This window comes from Equus caballus, chromosome 26 (genome assembly GCF_041296265.1).
Source record: "Equus caballus isolate H_3958 breed thoroughbred chromosome 26, TB-T2T, whole genome shotgun sequence".
Taxonomy (NCBI): domain Eukaryota; kingdom Metazoa; phylum Chordata; class Mammalia; order Perissodactyla; family Equidae; genus Equus; species Equus caballus.
The window spans coordinates 48,789,796-48,806,639 of NC_091709.1; the positions used below are offsets into that span (position 1 = coordinate 48,789,796).

A 16,844-nucleotide genomic window follows, 5' to 3' on the forward strand; every position below is an offset into this window, starting at 1 on the left:
TCCATCTGAGTAGAGCCATGCACCAGTTTAGGAAGTTCTTGACCCTGTAAGAACAGTGTGATTACCAGAAACCCGGAGGAATTGTCCAGCAGGCAGCGGAACTGACAGACAAAGCTTCTCTCCAGATAGGAGGGGTCCTCCAAGGGCAGAGGCTGTAGGCTGTCAGTGGAGGCTCCACTAAGTCGGGGGATCTTCGCCCCAGGCAGAGCTGGGAGGACAGAGAGACAAATGAGGCTCCACCAGAACAGTTCATCACCACAGAGCTCAAACATCTATAGTTCTGGAATAAACTGGTGGGTGGAGAGACTGTGGGGTCACAAGCACTGTGGCCAAGTGAACTTTGGCCTTCACCAATAAGATGACCTTGATCAGCCACTCAGGCTGACTTTCTCATTTGTCAAATGATGCTAGCAGTCCTGCCTGCTTACTTGCCTTATGGTGTCCTGAGGATCAAGATAAAAATGAAATGATGCATATAACATATATCCAGCAACCCTGTTGGCTCTATTGTGGAATATACCTTGGAACCAACCACTTCTCATCACTTCTACCTCTACTGTGCTGGCCAGTTTCCATATTATCAGCTGGGCAGAACATCTTGGTGGTTAAGAGCATGGACCCTGGACCCAGACTGGAACTTCACCTGTTGTGTGACCCTGGATAAGTTATTTAACCTCTTTATGGGCCTCAGTTTTCTTATCTGACTTCATAAGGTTATTATGAGAATTAAACAAATTTATATACATAAAGCAGTTGGAAGAGTACCTGGCACATTGTAACCTCTATATAAATTGGTTGTTATTCTCATTTTTTTTCTTGCTTTAACTTTGCCATAGCGTTCTAACTGGTGTCCCTGCTTCCGCCCTTTACCCCTACAGTCTGTCCTCCACTCAGCATCCAGAATAACATTAAAATACAAGTCAGGTCATGTCACTTCTCTGCTCGGAATTCTCCAGTGACTTCCTACCTCAAAGTCTATAGTGGCCTGCATGGCCTACCTGATTCCCCCTTCCCCCCCCAGGAATTACCCACCAGTCTCCCCCTTAACTCTCTCTGTGCCCTCCTTCTCATTCCTCAGCTGTGCCAAGTGCATTTCTGCCTCAGGGCCCTTGCACCTATGCTCTTCCTTCCTCTTGCACTGCTCTCCTCCATTTATCCACACTTCTGTAAATGGCAACAAGCCCACCACAAAACTTTTCTCTCTCCTTACTACCTTGGTTTCTTCTTAGCACTATACCCCACCAGATATGGTATGTGTTTATTCATTTGTTAATTTTTTTTACCCCCTTCCCCCATTAAACTTTAAGCTCCATCAGAATAGGGACTTGGGGGCCGGCCCAGTGGCACAGCGGTTAAGTTCACATGTTCTGCTTTGGCAGCCCGGGGTTTGCTGGTTTGGATCCTGGGTGCGGACCTATGCACCACTTGGCAAGCCATGCTGTGGCAGGCTTCCCACATAGGAAAAGTAGAGGCAGATGGGCACGGATGTTAGCTCAGGGCCAGTCTTCCTCAGCAAACAAAACAAAAAAACCAACCAAACAAAAAAAGAAGATTGGCAACAGTTGTTAGCTCAGGTGCCAATCTTTAAAAAAAAAAAAAAAAGAATAGGGACTTGGTGTGTTTTGCTCACTGCTCTATCCCTAATGCCGAGAACACAGCCTGGCACGTGACAGGCACTCGGTAAACATTTGTGAACTGAAGGACTGAACCAAATATGGTAGAAATGGTGATTTTTCTCAGCCTTGTTGTCTACGATGGATGTCAGTTATTGCTCCTTTGTAAGGAAAAGAAAATGCTATGCACAGAAAAGTGACAGAATAGCCTCCCTAACAAGAAAAAGTACTTCTGTGGAGGACGCTGCTTTCACCTTTTTTGGAGTGCTGGTTCAGCTTCCTCTCTCTCTCAGCCCAGGAGTTTGTAAGGAAGTCTTCTCAAAGGGTAACAAGAGAAAAACCAAACTCTTGGGATTAAAAATAAAAGGACCATCTAAACTTCATTAGAAAGTCAGGGATGAAAAACCAGATCTATTCTATTTTGCTGTAATTCTCAACCTGACAGGTCAGATTATATTTATATTTACACTGATGGTTTTCCCTGTGTCACGTGAAAATTTGATTTATTTAGACTTAAGTTCTGCAGAAGAATAAAATGAGAACAGGCTTACAATAGCTTAGCAACCCTGAATGTTTTAATGGGAGGAATGAAGGGAAGGACTTAGTCAGAGTATGATCTGATAAATTTTATTGCTGTTCTTTCTTAATCTCATGTAATAAAGCCCCTAGCACCATATCTGGCACATGGTGCACCCTCAGTAAGTGTTAGAAAGTCTGCATTAACTTGAATTTGGTTTAGGTGGGTGGTTTTTAGATATTTTTCTGGCATATTTATAGCACTATTATTGAAGTTTTACTTGTATTTTGAAGAATATTGTCATGCATACATTTATAAACATATAGATAGACTGCTGTAGGGTTTCTGCCACTGCAGGAATGTAAGAGTATAAAAGGAATTTAAAAACATGAAATTATATGCAAAATTTCAGAGTATGCATTGTGAAGGACATAATTCAAACTTGCCAGTGTCAGCAAGTGTACAAAAGTCTACTGCTCACTGTGGGATTTACAAATACATTCTGACTATGGTTTAAAATTAACCCAGGCCTCTCTAACCATAGAATTTGTGCTGATAAAAATGGATAATCTTGCATTTCAGAATTTGTCTATTTAAAGATGCTACAGGATTTACTAGATTTAAATTTCATTTCCTAAACTGCCAAATGAAGGAAATAACATATAACACTCTTCCTAAGTGGACATGAAAATTCCAATCAATATTTTATTTGGGGGTTGGGAAAAAGAATGGAAAATTCCAAGGAAGTGGAAACAAGAATTATAATGGTATATTGTAAATTCACCACATGGTTTGCTACCTCAAAGTATGTTATTCATACCTTACATATAAGACATAAATAAAAAGCGATGGAAACACACTAAAAATTCTTTTTGAATGACTTTATTTGTATGTATTTGACTCCAAAGTGCTATAAAGGAAGTAAGAAAATTTGGAGTATTTTTGACCTCACTGTCTTGAAAAAGTGCCAAGAACTATTTGCTCATAGCTATTCAATTTATTAAACAAAAAATCTGTTGGATTCTTATTGACAATTTTTTAAGTATTCTCAAATATTTTAGATTTATGTATGAAAATACAGTTGGAACAGGAAGTCATTACTTTCATTGAGGAAGAAGTGAAAGAAATATAAGGAACCACTAGGTCAGAGGCAGTAGTGGTGCAGGAACTAGAGAGCTGAGGGCACTGGGTTGTTGGTGTTGTGTCTTGGCCTTAGACTACTGACTACCTCAGTGGCTTTAGGAAGGTCCTCACTCCACTCTGAGGCTGTGCTTCCAGAGCTTTGAAACAGAGGGGCTGGAGTAGATGCCTACTAAACTCCACAGCCCACGCTGAACCTCAGATCTCTGTTCCTTTCCCTCGACCCTGGCTAGTCAATATGGACAGGGGTGGAGGCACAGAAAGACCCCATCAAAGGAGACACAAAACTCAATGCTGAGGACAAGTTTCCTCCCTTCAAGGAGCTGATAATCTGATGGGAAAGAGAAAAGAAAGTAAAGACGTGTTTCATGATAAGTAAATTTACCCTGCTGGACTTAGGGCTGATGGAGACAAAGTCTTGTGTGGAGTGTCTGAAGTGGGAGCAGGCTTTGGAGAGAGAAGGACTAAGATCACCACAGCAGCCATAGCTGAAGTGAACTACAGCTGGGTCTTACAAAGTTATACAACAATACCTTATAATCAGTCTTGTAAGTTTATTCTTTTTTAGTATTTTAGGCTGTTTACCACAAAAAGGATATCATTATTAGTGTGCAAACACTGGCAAATGGCTTTAATTTTTTCTAAGTGAAACGTCTGTTTTTTAGTATTTCATTCTTTTCTGACCATCCTTCACAACAAAACAGGGAAGAGCCTGTCCTTGCATCCTGTGTGGATGCATTAAATGCACTCTAAATCCTTGGAGAGGGGACCTGTATCTGACTTAGAAAATGGCATTTACTTGTAAATGACAATTTTGCCTTTTGCCTATGGTTTCCCACAGGTCAGCAGAGTAACAAATGCTCAGGGCCTAATGGCCACCCATCCTGTATACTCATAAAATACACAGATTTGAGTCCCCTGCCAGCCTGAACATGGTTCAGGGGACTCACCTACCTGGGAAGGGAGAATATTTCCTTCAGCCTGAGTCCTATCACCCACCAGTTGGATCCATCTGGGCAAGCCTCAATCTCCTCATTGTACATTCATTTGTTCCTACAACTAATATTCACTGAGTGCTCAGTGAATTCACTTTGTCTCAGGCACTGTTCTAGGTACTGAGAATACACCAGTGAACAAGACAGTCACAATCCTTTCTTGCATCCTACTCGTAGTAAAAACAACAGAAACTCACTCCACATGGATGTTTTCCAGTTACCAGGAGGATCAGATGAGGTCACAGATGTGAGAGGGATCTGAAAGATGCAGAGTCCTGTGCCAATGCCCATGAGCTGATTCCTGAGGCAGCTCCCCTTCGTTTCTTCCCCTCTTGTACCTGGGACCTAGTGAGTGCTCGATCAGTGCTTAATGCAATAGACGTTCCAGCTGAGAGAGTGTAACTTCCTGGTCTGATTTCTTACTTATGGACTGCAAAGGTTGAAACACAAGTGCAGGGTTGACTTTGCATTACAGCCCTTTTCCCTCCGAGCCTTGGGGACTTACAGTGGGTGTCCTGCTCCTCCTCTCTGCTGACAGGTGCTGTGTCTGGAGACCAGCATAACTGGCTCTGGAACATGGCTCTGTCCTCCTTGTGGATCAGCTCAAACACATTCTGATAGATGACATCTGACTGCAAAGACCAAGGGCAGTGTCACACTCCTGGGGCAGCTGCCTGCCTTCCTGAGCCAGGTGTGGGGGACTTGAATTGGCCACCCCAAGATATGTCTCTTTGGCATGAGGACTATTTTGGGCTGGTTATTTTTAAAAACTGCAGACATGAGAGAAACTCTGAAAAGTACAAGTTACCCTTTGTTAAGAGACATTTACATTTGTAAAGGAAATCTCCACCTGTAAATGTGCCTCCCTCTTTGTACCAGGAAGAAGGGGGGATGACTTTATCTCCAGAAACTCTTATCAGTGTGGAAGGCAAGGACTTAAATCTGCATAATTACCTTACTTTTGTTTACTGTGCTTTTCTGATAACCTCCCATAACCAATTCTCCCCACCCCCAACATCCTCCTTTGTCTTTAGCTGAGGATGGTATTTAAGGTGAGAGATTCTGCCATTTTGGTGAGTTACTCAGTTTTTCTGGGTCTGTCCCATGTATACAAGTTATAAAGCTTTGTTTAATTTTCTCCTGTTATTCTGTCTCATGGGAATTTAATTCATTATCCGGCCAGAAGGACCCAGAGTGGGTAGAGGAAATGTCTTCTTCCCCTACACAGGTATGACTTGTTTACCTCAGATGTTTCTGAACCATGATGTCCAGCTCTTCTGACACCTTCCAGGCAGCTTAGACTGTCCTGTCCTTGTCCCTCCCTAACCTGGGGGCTGGCTGGTGCACTCTGCTCCTGTTTCCCTCCTCTGGTCTTGCACAGCCCATCTTCCCAGGCTGCTGCTGTCCCCTGACCCAGAAAACTTCACATGAGGTGGGCACCGCCATGGTGTTGGAAGCCATGCCTGTATTGTGTCTTGAAAAGGGTGGCAGTTCTTGGGGAAAGTGGGAAGGAAAGAGTGACTGCCTAGGAGATAAGTCACAAATCAGTAGCAGGGAGATGCTGGAGATGGGGAACACCCATAGGAAGTTACTGAAATAGCCTCTCCAGTTGGCTTGAAGCTCTATGGAAGGAGAATGTTGAGTTTTCCTGGAAGTCAGTCATTAGCAATCTGGATAACAAAATCAAACTGAATCAGAACAAAAATCTCATTTCCAGGGAGATCCAAGTTTGTTCTGTCATTTGTTGAAGGAGATGAGGGAATATAAATGCTAACGTAATCTCAAAACAAATGGGTTTAGCTATGTAGTGACTTGAACACAAAAAAGAATTAAGGTATCCTGTCCTCATACAGATTTTGCATATTTGGACATAATGAGAATGTTAAATAGTCTTCCAACTAGTTTGCCTTGAGGAGTGTTAGTGTGTTCCTTGTAAATCAGACAGGTTTAATTAAAATATAAGGAGTCTCTTCACCCTCACTTATAGTTAATAATTTAAGTTGTGTTCTATTTGAGTATAGTTTGGGATTCTTCTTGACCTTCTGACAAGGAATTAAGTGCAGTTGAAAGTTTTCTGTCAGCAATAAAAATTCTACTGGACCAAATGCTGTCCAAATAAGTTATATTCTTCTTCACTCTTCCCCTTATCCCCCTCCCCACACACAGCATGATCTTCAGGACCCTGTCGTATATAACCATTATCTGCCACTAAACTCAGGGAAAACCACTACATGGTATGGTGATAAATATTGACAAGGTCTGGTATCTAATCTATGAAAAGACAAAGACATTGAAGGGCTTGACAATGGGCCTCCAGGATGGAAGGAGGTGAGGGTAGGTGGAATGAAGACCCCATTTTATAAGGAAAGTCTGAGGGGAAGTAACAGAGCAAGAAGGGTTCAGGAAAACAGCAACGGATCTTGAGGGACTGCAGCATGGGGGGCTGAGGCCAAGGGAGGTGGGCTTCAGAGGGACCACCAGGCAAAATAGAAAAGACTGCCTGGAGGAGTGCTCTCTGCCTCTAACTGGTGGAGCCCCACCCAGTTCTCGTGTGGGAGAGCTGAGGACAGAGGCAAAGGCCCCAGGTGGCCACTCCTCCCTGTGACACAGTGTGTGTGCGCGAGGCTTTGAGATGGAGACCTAGTCTTCTGACTCCCATCATACCTCCCCAGAGATGAGCACCACACCAGCCCGCCCCACTCCTCCCTGTGACACAGTGTGTGTGCGAGGCTTTGAGATGGAGACCTAGTCTTCTGACTCCCATCATACCTCCCCAGAGATGAGCACCACACCAGCCCGCCCCACTCCCCAGACTCACCCAAACTCTTCAATGGAAAATAAAATCACTCACTTGATGAAATCCCAAGTAGTCCTGGACAGTGGGAGAGACGTAGAAAACACAGCCATCTTCTGTAACAGCCATGAGGAAGCCGTCCAGGGCCTGGGGAGAGGCAGAGAAGAGTCAGTTCAGGTTTATTCCTTGTTTTCTCATAAGTTTTGAGGCTACAGAGCTCCTAAGGGCCTGGGCCCACGTCATGAGGTGTTTCTGCTGAGCTTCCTTTTGGTGTGGAGTGCTGCCCAAATCCTGACTTGTCACTTCCTAAAGCAGGTCCCAGGATGGCCAGCCAGTCTGGCTTCTCAAAAATGATGAATAAATGAAAAGCAATAGGATATATTGGAGTATATTAGGAAGCCATTTAGTTTAAAACTAATTCAGCCTGACTTTGTTTTTCCAAAAAAGTATGACGTGGCCTATTGAGCAAGCCCTATACACCTGCTTTAAACATTCACAATGTCCCAAAACCAAGAATGACGCCCTTCAACATAGGGATGTAGCTTACCCCCAAATCAGTAGTTCTTTAAGGATAAGCATCTCTTCCTGAGAATTAAGGATTTATTACCTACCTGCTATGCTCACCTCGTGACCACTTGCCATACCAGCAAAGCAATCTCATGACTATTATAAAAGGGACATTCCTATCATATGTGATGTATGCTCTTTTTTCCAACATGGTATATAACCACACTGTGCATCCTTCCTTGGGGAAGGAAGCCCCCTGGGCTATAGTCCCCAGACCTGGCTCATATAATAAACTCATCCCAATTTTGATTTGTAGATTGATTATGAATTATTTACAGAGACAAAAAGCTCAGCTCAACTATTGCTCATTCACACCAGCTCCTGAGGAAAGGTGAGTGTGTTTGTGTGTGTGTATGTGTCTGAGGCAGCAAAGTAGAGCCAAATATCAGCTTCAGTCTATTGAGAATACTGCAAACTGAACAACAATTAAACAAATGCACACACACATTTTTTTGTTTTCCTCTCTGCATCTCTGTAGTGTGGCCCATCCCTTGGCTAAACTAATCCATTTGTCGCCTCTCACTGTAGGAGATGGACAAAACAGTTCAATATTCTCCACTGGCTGAGGCTACACGTTGGGTTCACCTGGGCAGGGCAGCTAAAAATAGTGCTCGTTCATCCTTTCACCCCTCCTGGGAGCCACTGTATTAGAAACACCAGGAGTATAAATTTTTTTTTTTTAAAGATTTTATTTTTCCTTTTTCTCCCCAAAGCCCCCCAGTACATAGTTATATATTCTTCATTGTGGGTCCTTCTAGTTGTGGCATGTGGGATGCTGCCTCAGCGTGGTTTGATAAGCAGTGCCATGTCCGCGCCCAGGATTCGAACCAACGAAACACTGGGCCGCCTGCAGCGGAGCGTGCGAACTTAACCACTCGGCCACGGGGCCAGCCCCTACACCAGGAGTATAAATTTTTAACCATTTTTCCAGGAGATCCTGGGGAGGCATCCAGCCTTAGGACAAAAAATGTATTTTGGTGATAGTTGAGATGAGTTTTAATTTTAAGCTTTCAGTCAGAAACCTTTTTTCTATACTCATGTCAGGGAGACATGTACCTAAGGTTTAAAGCCACCTCCCAAGATTTCCAGGTAAAAATTACAAACAAATGCTAATTAGGAAAGACGTATTTATTCAGGGAGTATTTATTGAAAGCACAAGTTCCCAAATCTTAGCCTGAGACAAACAACGTGTAAAACAATCTTTGGCTTCCAGGAGAATAGGATTTACATGGGAGATAGGCTCAGTGGCAGTACAGTGAAGCACCAACACAATGCAGTTGGCTGTGGGTTTTGCAGTGAGAGGCCAGGGCAGCCGGGGCCCAGAGTTCATGGGCAAGGTGGGCTGAGAGGCTCAGCGAGGAGCCAAAGCCTGGGCTAGGGCCTGCAGGTGGTTTAGCTTGAAGGAAAAGGGTGCTCCTGGGGGTGGGAGCAGGATGTGTGTGCCAGTTCTGAGGTGCTGAGTGACTTCCATGCACTAAGCGTAGAAAAAGGTATAAAAGGATAAGTACCAAAACGTTCACAGGAGTTACTTCTGGTGGTGTGATTTTTGACTATCTGGACAACTTTTCAACTATGAACAGGTTTACTATTTTTTTTTAAAATAAGGCATGTGGGATTAGGCAGGATTTCAAAACATTCCACGTCCAAGTAGCTCCTTTTAACCTTTGGTCCCCCCAGGGTGGGGACTCTGGGAGCACCACATGTTTTAGGAAAGACGACCAGCAAAAAGAAAGAGGAGTCTTCCTGATATTTGTGTTTCAAAGGCCAAGTGTTTAGGCAGAAAAAAGGGAAAGAATTCATGGATCTAGTCAAGACATCAGCTTGGACAATGCTAGGTGACACGCCATCAGCAGAGTTTCCTGCCCTGAGACTTAAAGAGGTTCTCCAGGCTATGGGAGTATAGACTCAAGGAGAAGTGAAGGAAGCTTACATGCTCAGATGTCCCTGAGAAGCTGGGATGGTGGGGCATGAGGGCTGTCCTCCCCTCATGGGGGATGACAGAAACCCCAAATAGGTTTGAGGGGCTTTAGAGAAAATATTTTTAGTTTCTGCAACTAGGGGTTCTGAGAAAATCTTACTGAGACTTGGGAAGTAGTCTAAAAGAGCGAGCCTTGGAAGTTAATTACTGCTTCATAGACAGTGAGGACTCCAGAGAGGTTTTTCTGACTCTGGAGGTATGTGCTTACAGACCTGGGAACACGGAGTCATCCCTGGTTGTAAAGCTGTAGACAATGGTCTCATCATTCCCCTAGAAAGATTCATTTACATTCCAAATGGTTGGAGTCATAGTTCAGGATCCTTGCCAAGGTTTTTCTCCTTCCTTTCAGGAGGGGAGGGAAATTGCAAGTATATAAGTGCCCAAGAGTCATATTTTTGCTTTCCTTGCCCATAATGTGACCAATCCAAAGTGGGTCTGCTTCTTGCTGAGCTGAAATCAAAGCCCGCACTAGAAGTGGTTGTCACACAAACACACAGCAAATAAGGAGCCCATGGGGAGTTATTTCCAAACCTGTGGCTCCCTGAGCAAGGGAAAGCAGGGGCCTTTTATTTCAGATGGGTAATGAACATTCAAAAGAGAGAGGTGGGTACTCGCTTGCACAGGTTCAGTTGGAAAACATGCTTCCATATACATCACATGTCATGGTAATAAGGCCTAAGCTCCTCCTGGGGTGGAGACACTAAAATGAAGCAAAGGTAATCTCTTGGGCACTTCTCAATAGATGCAGAGAAGGCATTTGACAAGATACAGCATCCATTTATGATAAAAACTCTAAATAAAATGGGTATATAAGGAAAGTACCTCAACATAATAAAGGCCATATATGACAAACCCACAGCTAATATCACTCTCAATGGAGAAAAACTGATAGCTACCCCTCTAAGAACAGGAACCAGACAAGGATGCCCACTTTCACCACTCTTATTTAACATAGTATTGGAAGTCCTAGCCAGAGCAATCGGGCAAGAAAAAGAAATAAAAGGGATCCAAATTGGAAAGGAAGAAGTGAAACTGTCACTATTTGCAGACTACATGATTTTATAAATAGAAACCCCTAAAGAATCCAATAAAAAACTTTTAGAAATAATAAGTGAATACAGTCAAGTTGCAGGATACAAAATCAACATACAAAAGTGTATGATTTTTCTATGCATTAACAACAAAATAGCAGAAAGAGAGATTAAGAATACAATCCCATTTATAATCACAACAAAAAGAATAAAATAGCTAGGAATAAACTTTAAAGAGGTGAAAGATCTGTACAATGAAAACTATAAAACATTGTTGAAAGAAATTAAAGACGACACAAAGAAACGGAAAGATATTCTGGCTCTTGGATTGGAAGAATTAACATCATAGTTAAAATGTCCATACTTCCTAAATCAATCTACAGATTTGATTCTGGCCCTGATATCAGTTCCCCTACATTAAATCCAGCATATATGGGGTTAAAACTAAAGCACTCTTTCCCTGCATACTCCCTGGGCTCCAGAATCCACTATCCACCATGGAGACAAACAGCCAAGGTTGCCCACCTACAAGGTCCTTTATCATCCTCCTTCCTATGAGCAGCCTCCCAAGGCCGAATGTAGGCTGGTGGGAAAGCTCCAACCAGCGAGGCCACTGACTCCCCCACTCCCTATCTACAAGCAGCCACATTCCTCACAAACCATTAAAACCCCTGGCCTCCCATCCTTCGGGGAGATGAGATGAAATGAGACAAATTTGAGGGCTCACTCTCATCTCCTGGCTGATATCATTCGAAATAAAAACCCTTTCTTGCCATAAGCCTGGTGTTCCAGTTTTTATTTGGCTCCTCCTGTGTGGTGGGTAGGGAATCTATGTTTGTAGGTGTTAACAGATTCAATGCAATCCATATCAAAGATCCAATGACATTTTCCAAAGAAATAGAAGAGAGAATCCTAAAATTTATATGGAGCAACAGAAGACCCCAAATAGCCAAAGGAATCCTGAGAAAAAAAGAACAAAGCTGGAGGTATCACATCCCTGACTTTAAAATATACTACAAAACTATAGTAACCAAAACAGCATGGTACTGCCACAAAAACAGATGCACAGATCAATGGAACAGAATCGAGAGCCCAGAAATAAACCCACACATCTACAGACAGCTAGTTTTTGACAAGGGAGCCGAGAACATACAATAGTTGGTTTATAACATTATATAAATTTCAGATGTACATCATTATATTTCACTTCCTGTGTAGATTACATCATGTTCACCATCCAAAGACTAATTACCATCCATCACCATACACATTTGCCTGATCACCCCTTTCACCTTCCTCCCTCCCCAGTACCCTCTGGTAACCACCAATCCAATCTCTGTCACTATGTGATTGTTTGTTGTTGTTTTTATCTTCTACTTATGAGTGAGATCATACGGTATTTGACTTTCTCCCTCTGACCTATTTTGCTTAGCATAATACCCTGAAGGCCCATCCTTGTCACAAATGGCCAGAATTCATCATTTCTTATGGCTGAGTAGTATTCCATTGTGTATATATACCACATTTGCTTTATCCGTTCATCCCTTGATGGGCACCTAGGTTGCTTCCAAATTTTGGCTATTGTGAATAATGGTGCAATGAACAAAGGGGGGAATGTATCTTTATGCATTCGTGTTTTCAAGTTCTTTGGATAAATACCTAGCAGTGGAATAGCTGGATCGTATGGTAGTTCTATTCTTAATTTTTTGAGGAATCTCTGTACTGTTTTTCATAGTGGCTGCACCAGTTTGCACTCCCACCAACAGTCTATGAGAGTTCCCTTCTCTCCACATCCTCTGCAACACTTGTTGTTTCCTGTCTTGTTAATTATAGCCATTCTGATGAGAGTGAGGTGATATCTCATTGTAATTTTGATTTGCATTTCCCTGGTAGTTAATGATGTTGAACATCCTTTCACGTGCCTGTTGGCCATCTGTAGATCTTCTTTGGAGAAATGTCTGTTCAGATCTTTCGCCCATTTTTTAATTGGGTGGTTAGTATTTTTGTTGTTGAGATGTATGAGTTCTTTATATATTTTGGATATTGACCCCTTATCAGATATATGGTTTGCAAATACATCCTCCCAATTGTTAGGTTGTCTTTTTGTCTTGTTGACCGTTTCCTTTGCTGTGCGAAAGCTTTTTAGTTTGATGTAATCTCATTTGTTTATTTTTCTGTTGTTTCCTTTGCCCAGTCAGACATGGTACTTGAAAAAATGTTGCTAAGACCAATGTAGAAGAGCATACTGCCTATGTTTTCTTATAGAAGTACCATGGTTTCAGGTCTTACATTCAGTTCTAATCCATTTTGAGTTGATTTTTGTGTATGATATAAGATAACGGTCTAGTTTCATTCTTTTGCATGTGCATGTTGTTGTTGCTGCTGCTACCATCGTCATTATTATCAGAAGAGTGTGACCATCTCACAAACTGAAGTGTGCAAGAGCCATAGCTCCCTCTGTTTTTCTATAACTGACAAGTAAAAATGCAACTTCCCCCGACATTGGCATTTCCTTAAGGATAAGCATCTCTCCCTAGGCTAGAAATTGATTGCTGTGCTCACCTGTGACCACCCAGCTCAAGACAACAGACCTGCGACCCTGCTGTGCTCAATGGCCATGGTCAGGCCCTTTTGGAAAAAACAAAGTCAGGCCGAATTAGGTTTACACCAAATGGCTTCCTCATATACTCCAATATATCCCATTGCTTCCCATTTCTATTTGTCATGAGTCTCTGCCAAAACTCAAGTGACAGCGGCTGACTCCCTTGCTCTAGCAAGCTCTGAATAAGTAGCCTTTGCTTTTCTCATTTGGTTGGTCTTCATTTATTTCCACAATCCTGAATGCACACATGAGGTTTCTGGAGCAGAGCAGATTAACTATTATACATTTACAAGCAAACAATAACCGTGTGGGGGCCCTGAGCCCTCATTCCCTGCCCCTAGGCAGTGTGATGAAAGTGGAGGTTGTCCTGTTCATTCAAGCCTGTATTATTGCCACCAACTAACTGCCCTGAGCAGCTCAAAGCAATTTTGGAAGCACTTAACTGTTTTTCAAAATTGCTTTTTTTTTACTTATGTTAAGAAATGCAATCACCAACTGCCGTGAACCAGTTCAAACTCCCCTGCAAGAGCAACGCCTGCCCAGAAGCTGAGAAGTGCCCAAGAGATTACCTTTGCTTCATTTTTTTTTAATTGTGCTAACATACAACAGTATTACAACAGTAAGAATAATCCTGTGGAAGAACATTACATTCTCCTTTCCTATTGTGGTTTTACTATATAATTATTTCAATCATTGTAATAATTCCTTTGTGTACAGTTTCAAATTCTATGTTCCTCTCTTGACTCATTGAGCTCAACTGGGTAAATTATCAACCTGTTAAATTCAGCTTCCCCTCTGTTAAATTCAGTCCCACGCCTCTACATCATTATTATCACAAGCAACAAAACAAACAGAACATCAATAGATTATTCTGTTTAGTTAGCAAACCATTCAGATTTATATTTTATGTCTGGTCTTAGTTCATCATTTCTGTGTCTAGAGTGTTTTTATAAAAATAGAATTATTTAAATTTAGTTTGGTCTTAAATGCCAAACATCTGAATGTGATCCCACAAAATGAAGTCAAATATTTCTTTATCAACTGAAACAAGTTTATTATTATTTTTAGCAACTGAAACTAATTCTCAGCCATTTAAAATGCAACTAAATATGAAGCTGTGATGGTTAATTTTACCTGCCAACTTGGCTAGGCTATGGTGTCCAAATGTTTGGTCAAATACTAGTCTAGATGTTGCTGTGAAGGTATTTCTTTTATTTAGATGTGAATAATATTTAAATTAGTAGACACTTAGTAAAGCAGATTACCTTCCATAATGTGGGTGAGCCGATCAGTAGAAGGACTTAAGACTGAAGTCCCCGGAGGAAGAAGAAATTTTGCCTTCAGATAGCCTTCGGACTCAAGATTGCAAAATCAACTCTTCCCTGGGTCGACAGGCTGCCAGCCTGTTCTGCAGATTTCAGTTTTGCCAGGCCCCACATCACATGAGCCACTTCCTTAAAATCTCTTTCTACACACACCCACACACACATTCTATTGGTTCTGTTTCTCTGGAGAACCATGACTAATACAGAATTTTGGTAATTTGAAACTAAACAAACTAATTTTAAGTTATTCTTTAGGATCGCATTTCAGAAGATGTTTTTGTGTTGAAATTTCTATTTTAAAGGTATAAATATAAAACATTTCAAATTCACTAAAAAGTAAACAGTATAACCAAAAGTCATATATCCAGATTTAACATATGCTAACACTGTCACAAAGTCTTTGTAGCAGGTCTCTTTTTAAATTTAAAAAAATACCTGAAGCATTAAAAATGTAATTCCTTCAGCTTGTGGGTGGGGAGAGGAAACCACAGACTTTTAAGACATGGTAACTGTGCTGAGACTGAATCTTCAGCCAGAAAAAAGCCTAATGATTTTTCTCAACAGATAAACAATGATGCAGTTATCCTTTACGCCACCTCCTCTTTCCTGAAGAAGAGACCCACGTGCTTCTAGGGCCAATCACCCAGTGATTATGCATATTCTTGCTGGATCGTCTGCTGAGGTTTTGTATTTCTGGTTTGTGAGATGAAGATCTGCCAGATTTGTGACACCCAGAACCTGGATTCCTTGCTAAGGTACCAGCAATATATTATATTTAGATAGGAAATTACAGGGAAAGAAATTTCTTAAATGCTCAATAGTAGTAAAAATAAAATATAGTATGGCAACATTTCCATCTACATAAAATATATTTTTCCTTGCTACATTTGTTTCATTACTTGGGATTTGATGGCTTACAGTACAATTTTCACATCCACCCCTCCATCTGAGTCTCATATCCCCTGAGGCAGGCAGAGAAGATGAAGAATCATCCTTGAATAGAGAGGTGACTGCTACTTGACTAGCAAGTGATCATCATGGATTGACATCCAGGGTTTCTGACTCTTCCTACCTCATGTGTGACTCCCGCCCACATGGCACTATGATTATAGTATTGTCCCAAAATGGGAAATTAGATATATAATACTCTATTCAGTCAGAAATTTGACATAATAATTAAAGATAAATTCAACAAGAATTGAAACAAAATGTTTTCTGGAAGGTTCTGAGGTCTGATTCTGTTGTAACCATAACCATTGACAGGGAATAGAGATGGACAATATCATACAATACCTGAAGAAGCAAGTCCCCCTCAGAAAACAGTTCTACATTGACCTGTGGAGAGGTACACTGACTTCCTCGTGGGTTCATGAGTGGGTCAGCTGAGCTGTCTGCATTGCTGTCCTTTAGGGTGGCTGAGAAAGAGAAAAGGTGCCATTATGAATATGTTCTGTCCCCCAGGCATAGAGAGGAGAACCCAGGTGACCCTGGTTCTCAGCTCCGGAATCATCAGTGATATTGGTGGATGTGTTTTCTTCTAAGTTAAAGATTAAAAAGAAGAAAGAAGTCCTCATCTAAAAAACCCCGTTTAACTAGAATGTGCATGATTTTGTGATAGGTGTTCAACATTAAAAACAAGTACACATGCCCTACATTTTCCTCTTAGTCAAGACCACCTTTAGTTTATACAGAAAATACCATCATAACTGAATTGCTGATGTCTTAAGGGAAAGTTGGCCGCAAAGATGCACTGGTAAGCTTGTTAACAATCATTGAAAAGAGAGTCTTTCCTTTTATTATGTGGATTTGGCAACAAAGTGCCAAGCACGGCAGCTTCTGAACATCAGGCAGCGTTCTCTTTGCCAAAGGCAGGACCAAGGGGACTGGGTGAATAGTGAAGATGATTTTTGTAATCAAGTGATTTAGGTTCAAAATACCCATTAATCCAGGTATCACTGTATTATTTTATACACAGTATATATTACCCTTTAGGGACACAAGCTTCCCAAAGGAGGGAAAAAACTGGCCCCCATAGGATAAGCCCCTATCTACCCTGCTTTTTCCCCTGTTACTCTATTTTATTCTCTTCCAAAGAATAGACAAGTTCCTCTTTGTCTACAAACTTGATGCTTTGTCAAATGAATCTTTTTCCTTCTCAAACCTCTTGAAGGAAAAGCACCTGAAATTTGGCAATGATAAACTGTTCAGATTTCTGCCTTTCCATTCAGCTGTTATTTCACTTTGGCCCCCAAATATTTCCTCACATTCCTCATATTTTCCTC

General features: G+C 41.6%; 1 protein-coding gene across 1 annotated transcript in view; it reads right to left on the reverse strand.

Moving 5' to 3' along the window:
• Positions 1-16,844, reverse strand: part of LOC100054611 (aryl hydrocarbon receptor-like) — a 61,136-nt gene that overhangs the window by 12,672 nt on the left and 31,620 nt on the right. Inside the window, 4 exon segments of the mRNA XM_023630381.2 lie at positions 66-208; positions 4,771-4,897; positions 7,117-7,206; positions 15,856-15,977. Coding sequence (XP_023486149.1) covers positions 66-208; positions 4,771-4,897; positions 7,117-7,206; positions 15,856-15,977 — 482 coding nt within the window.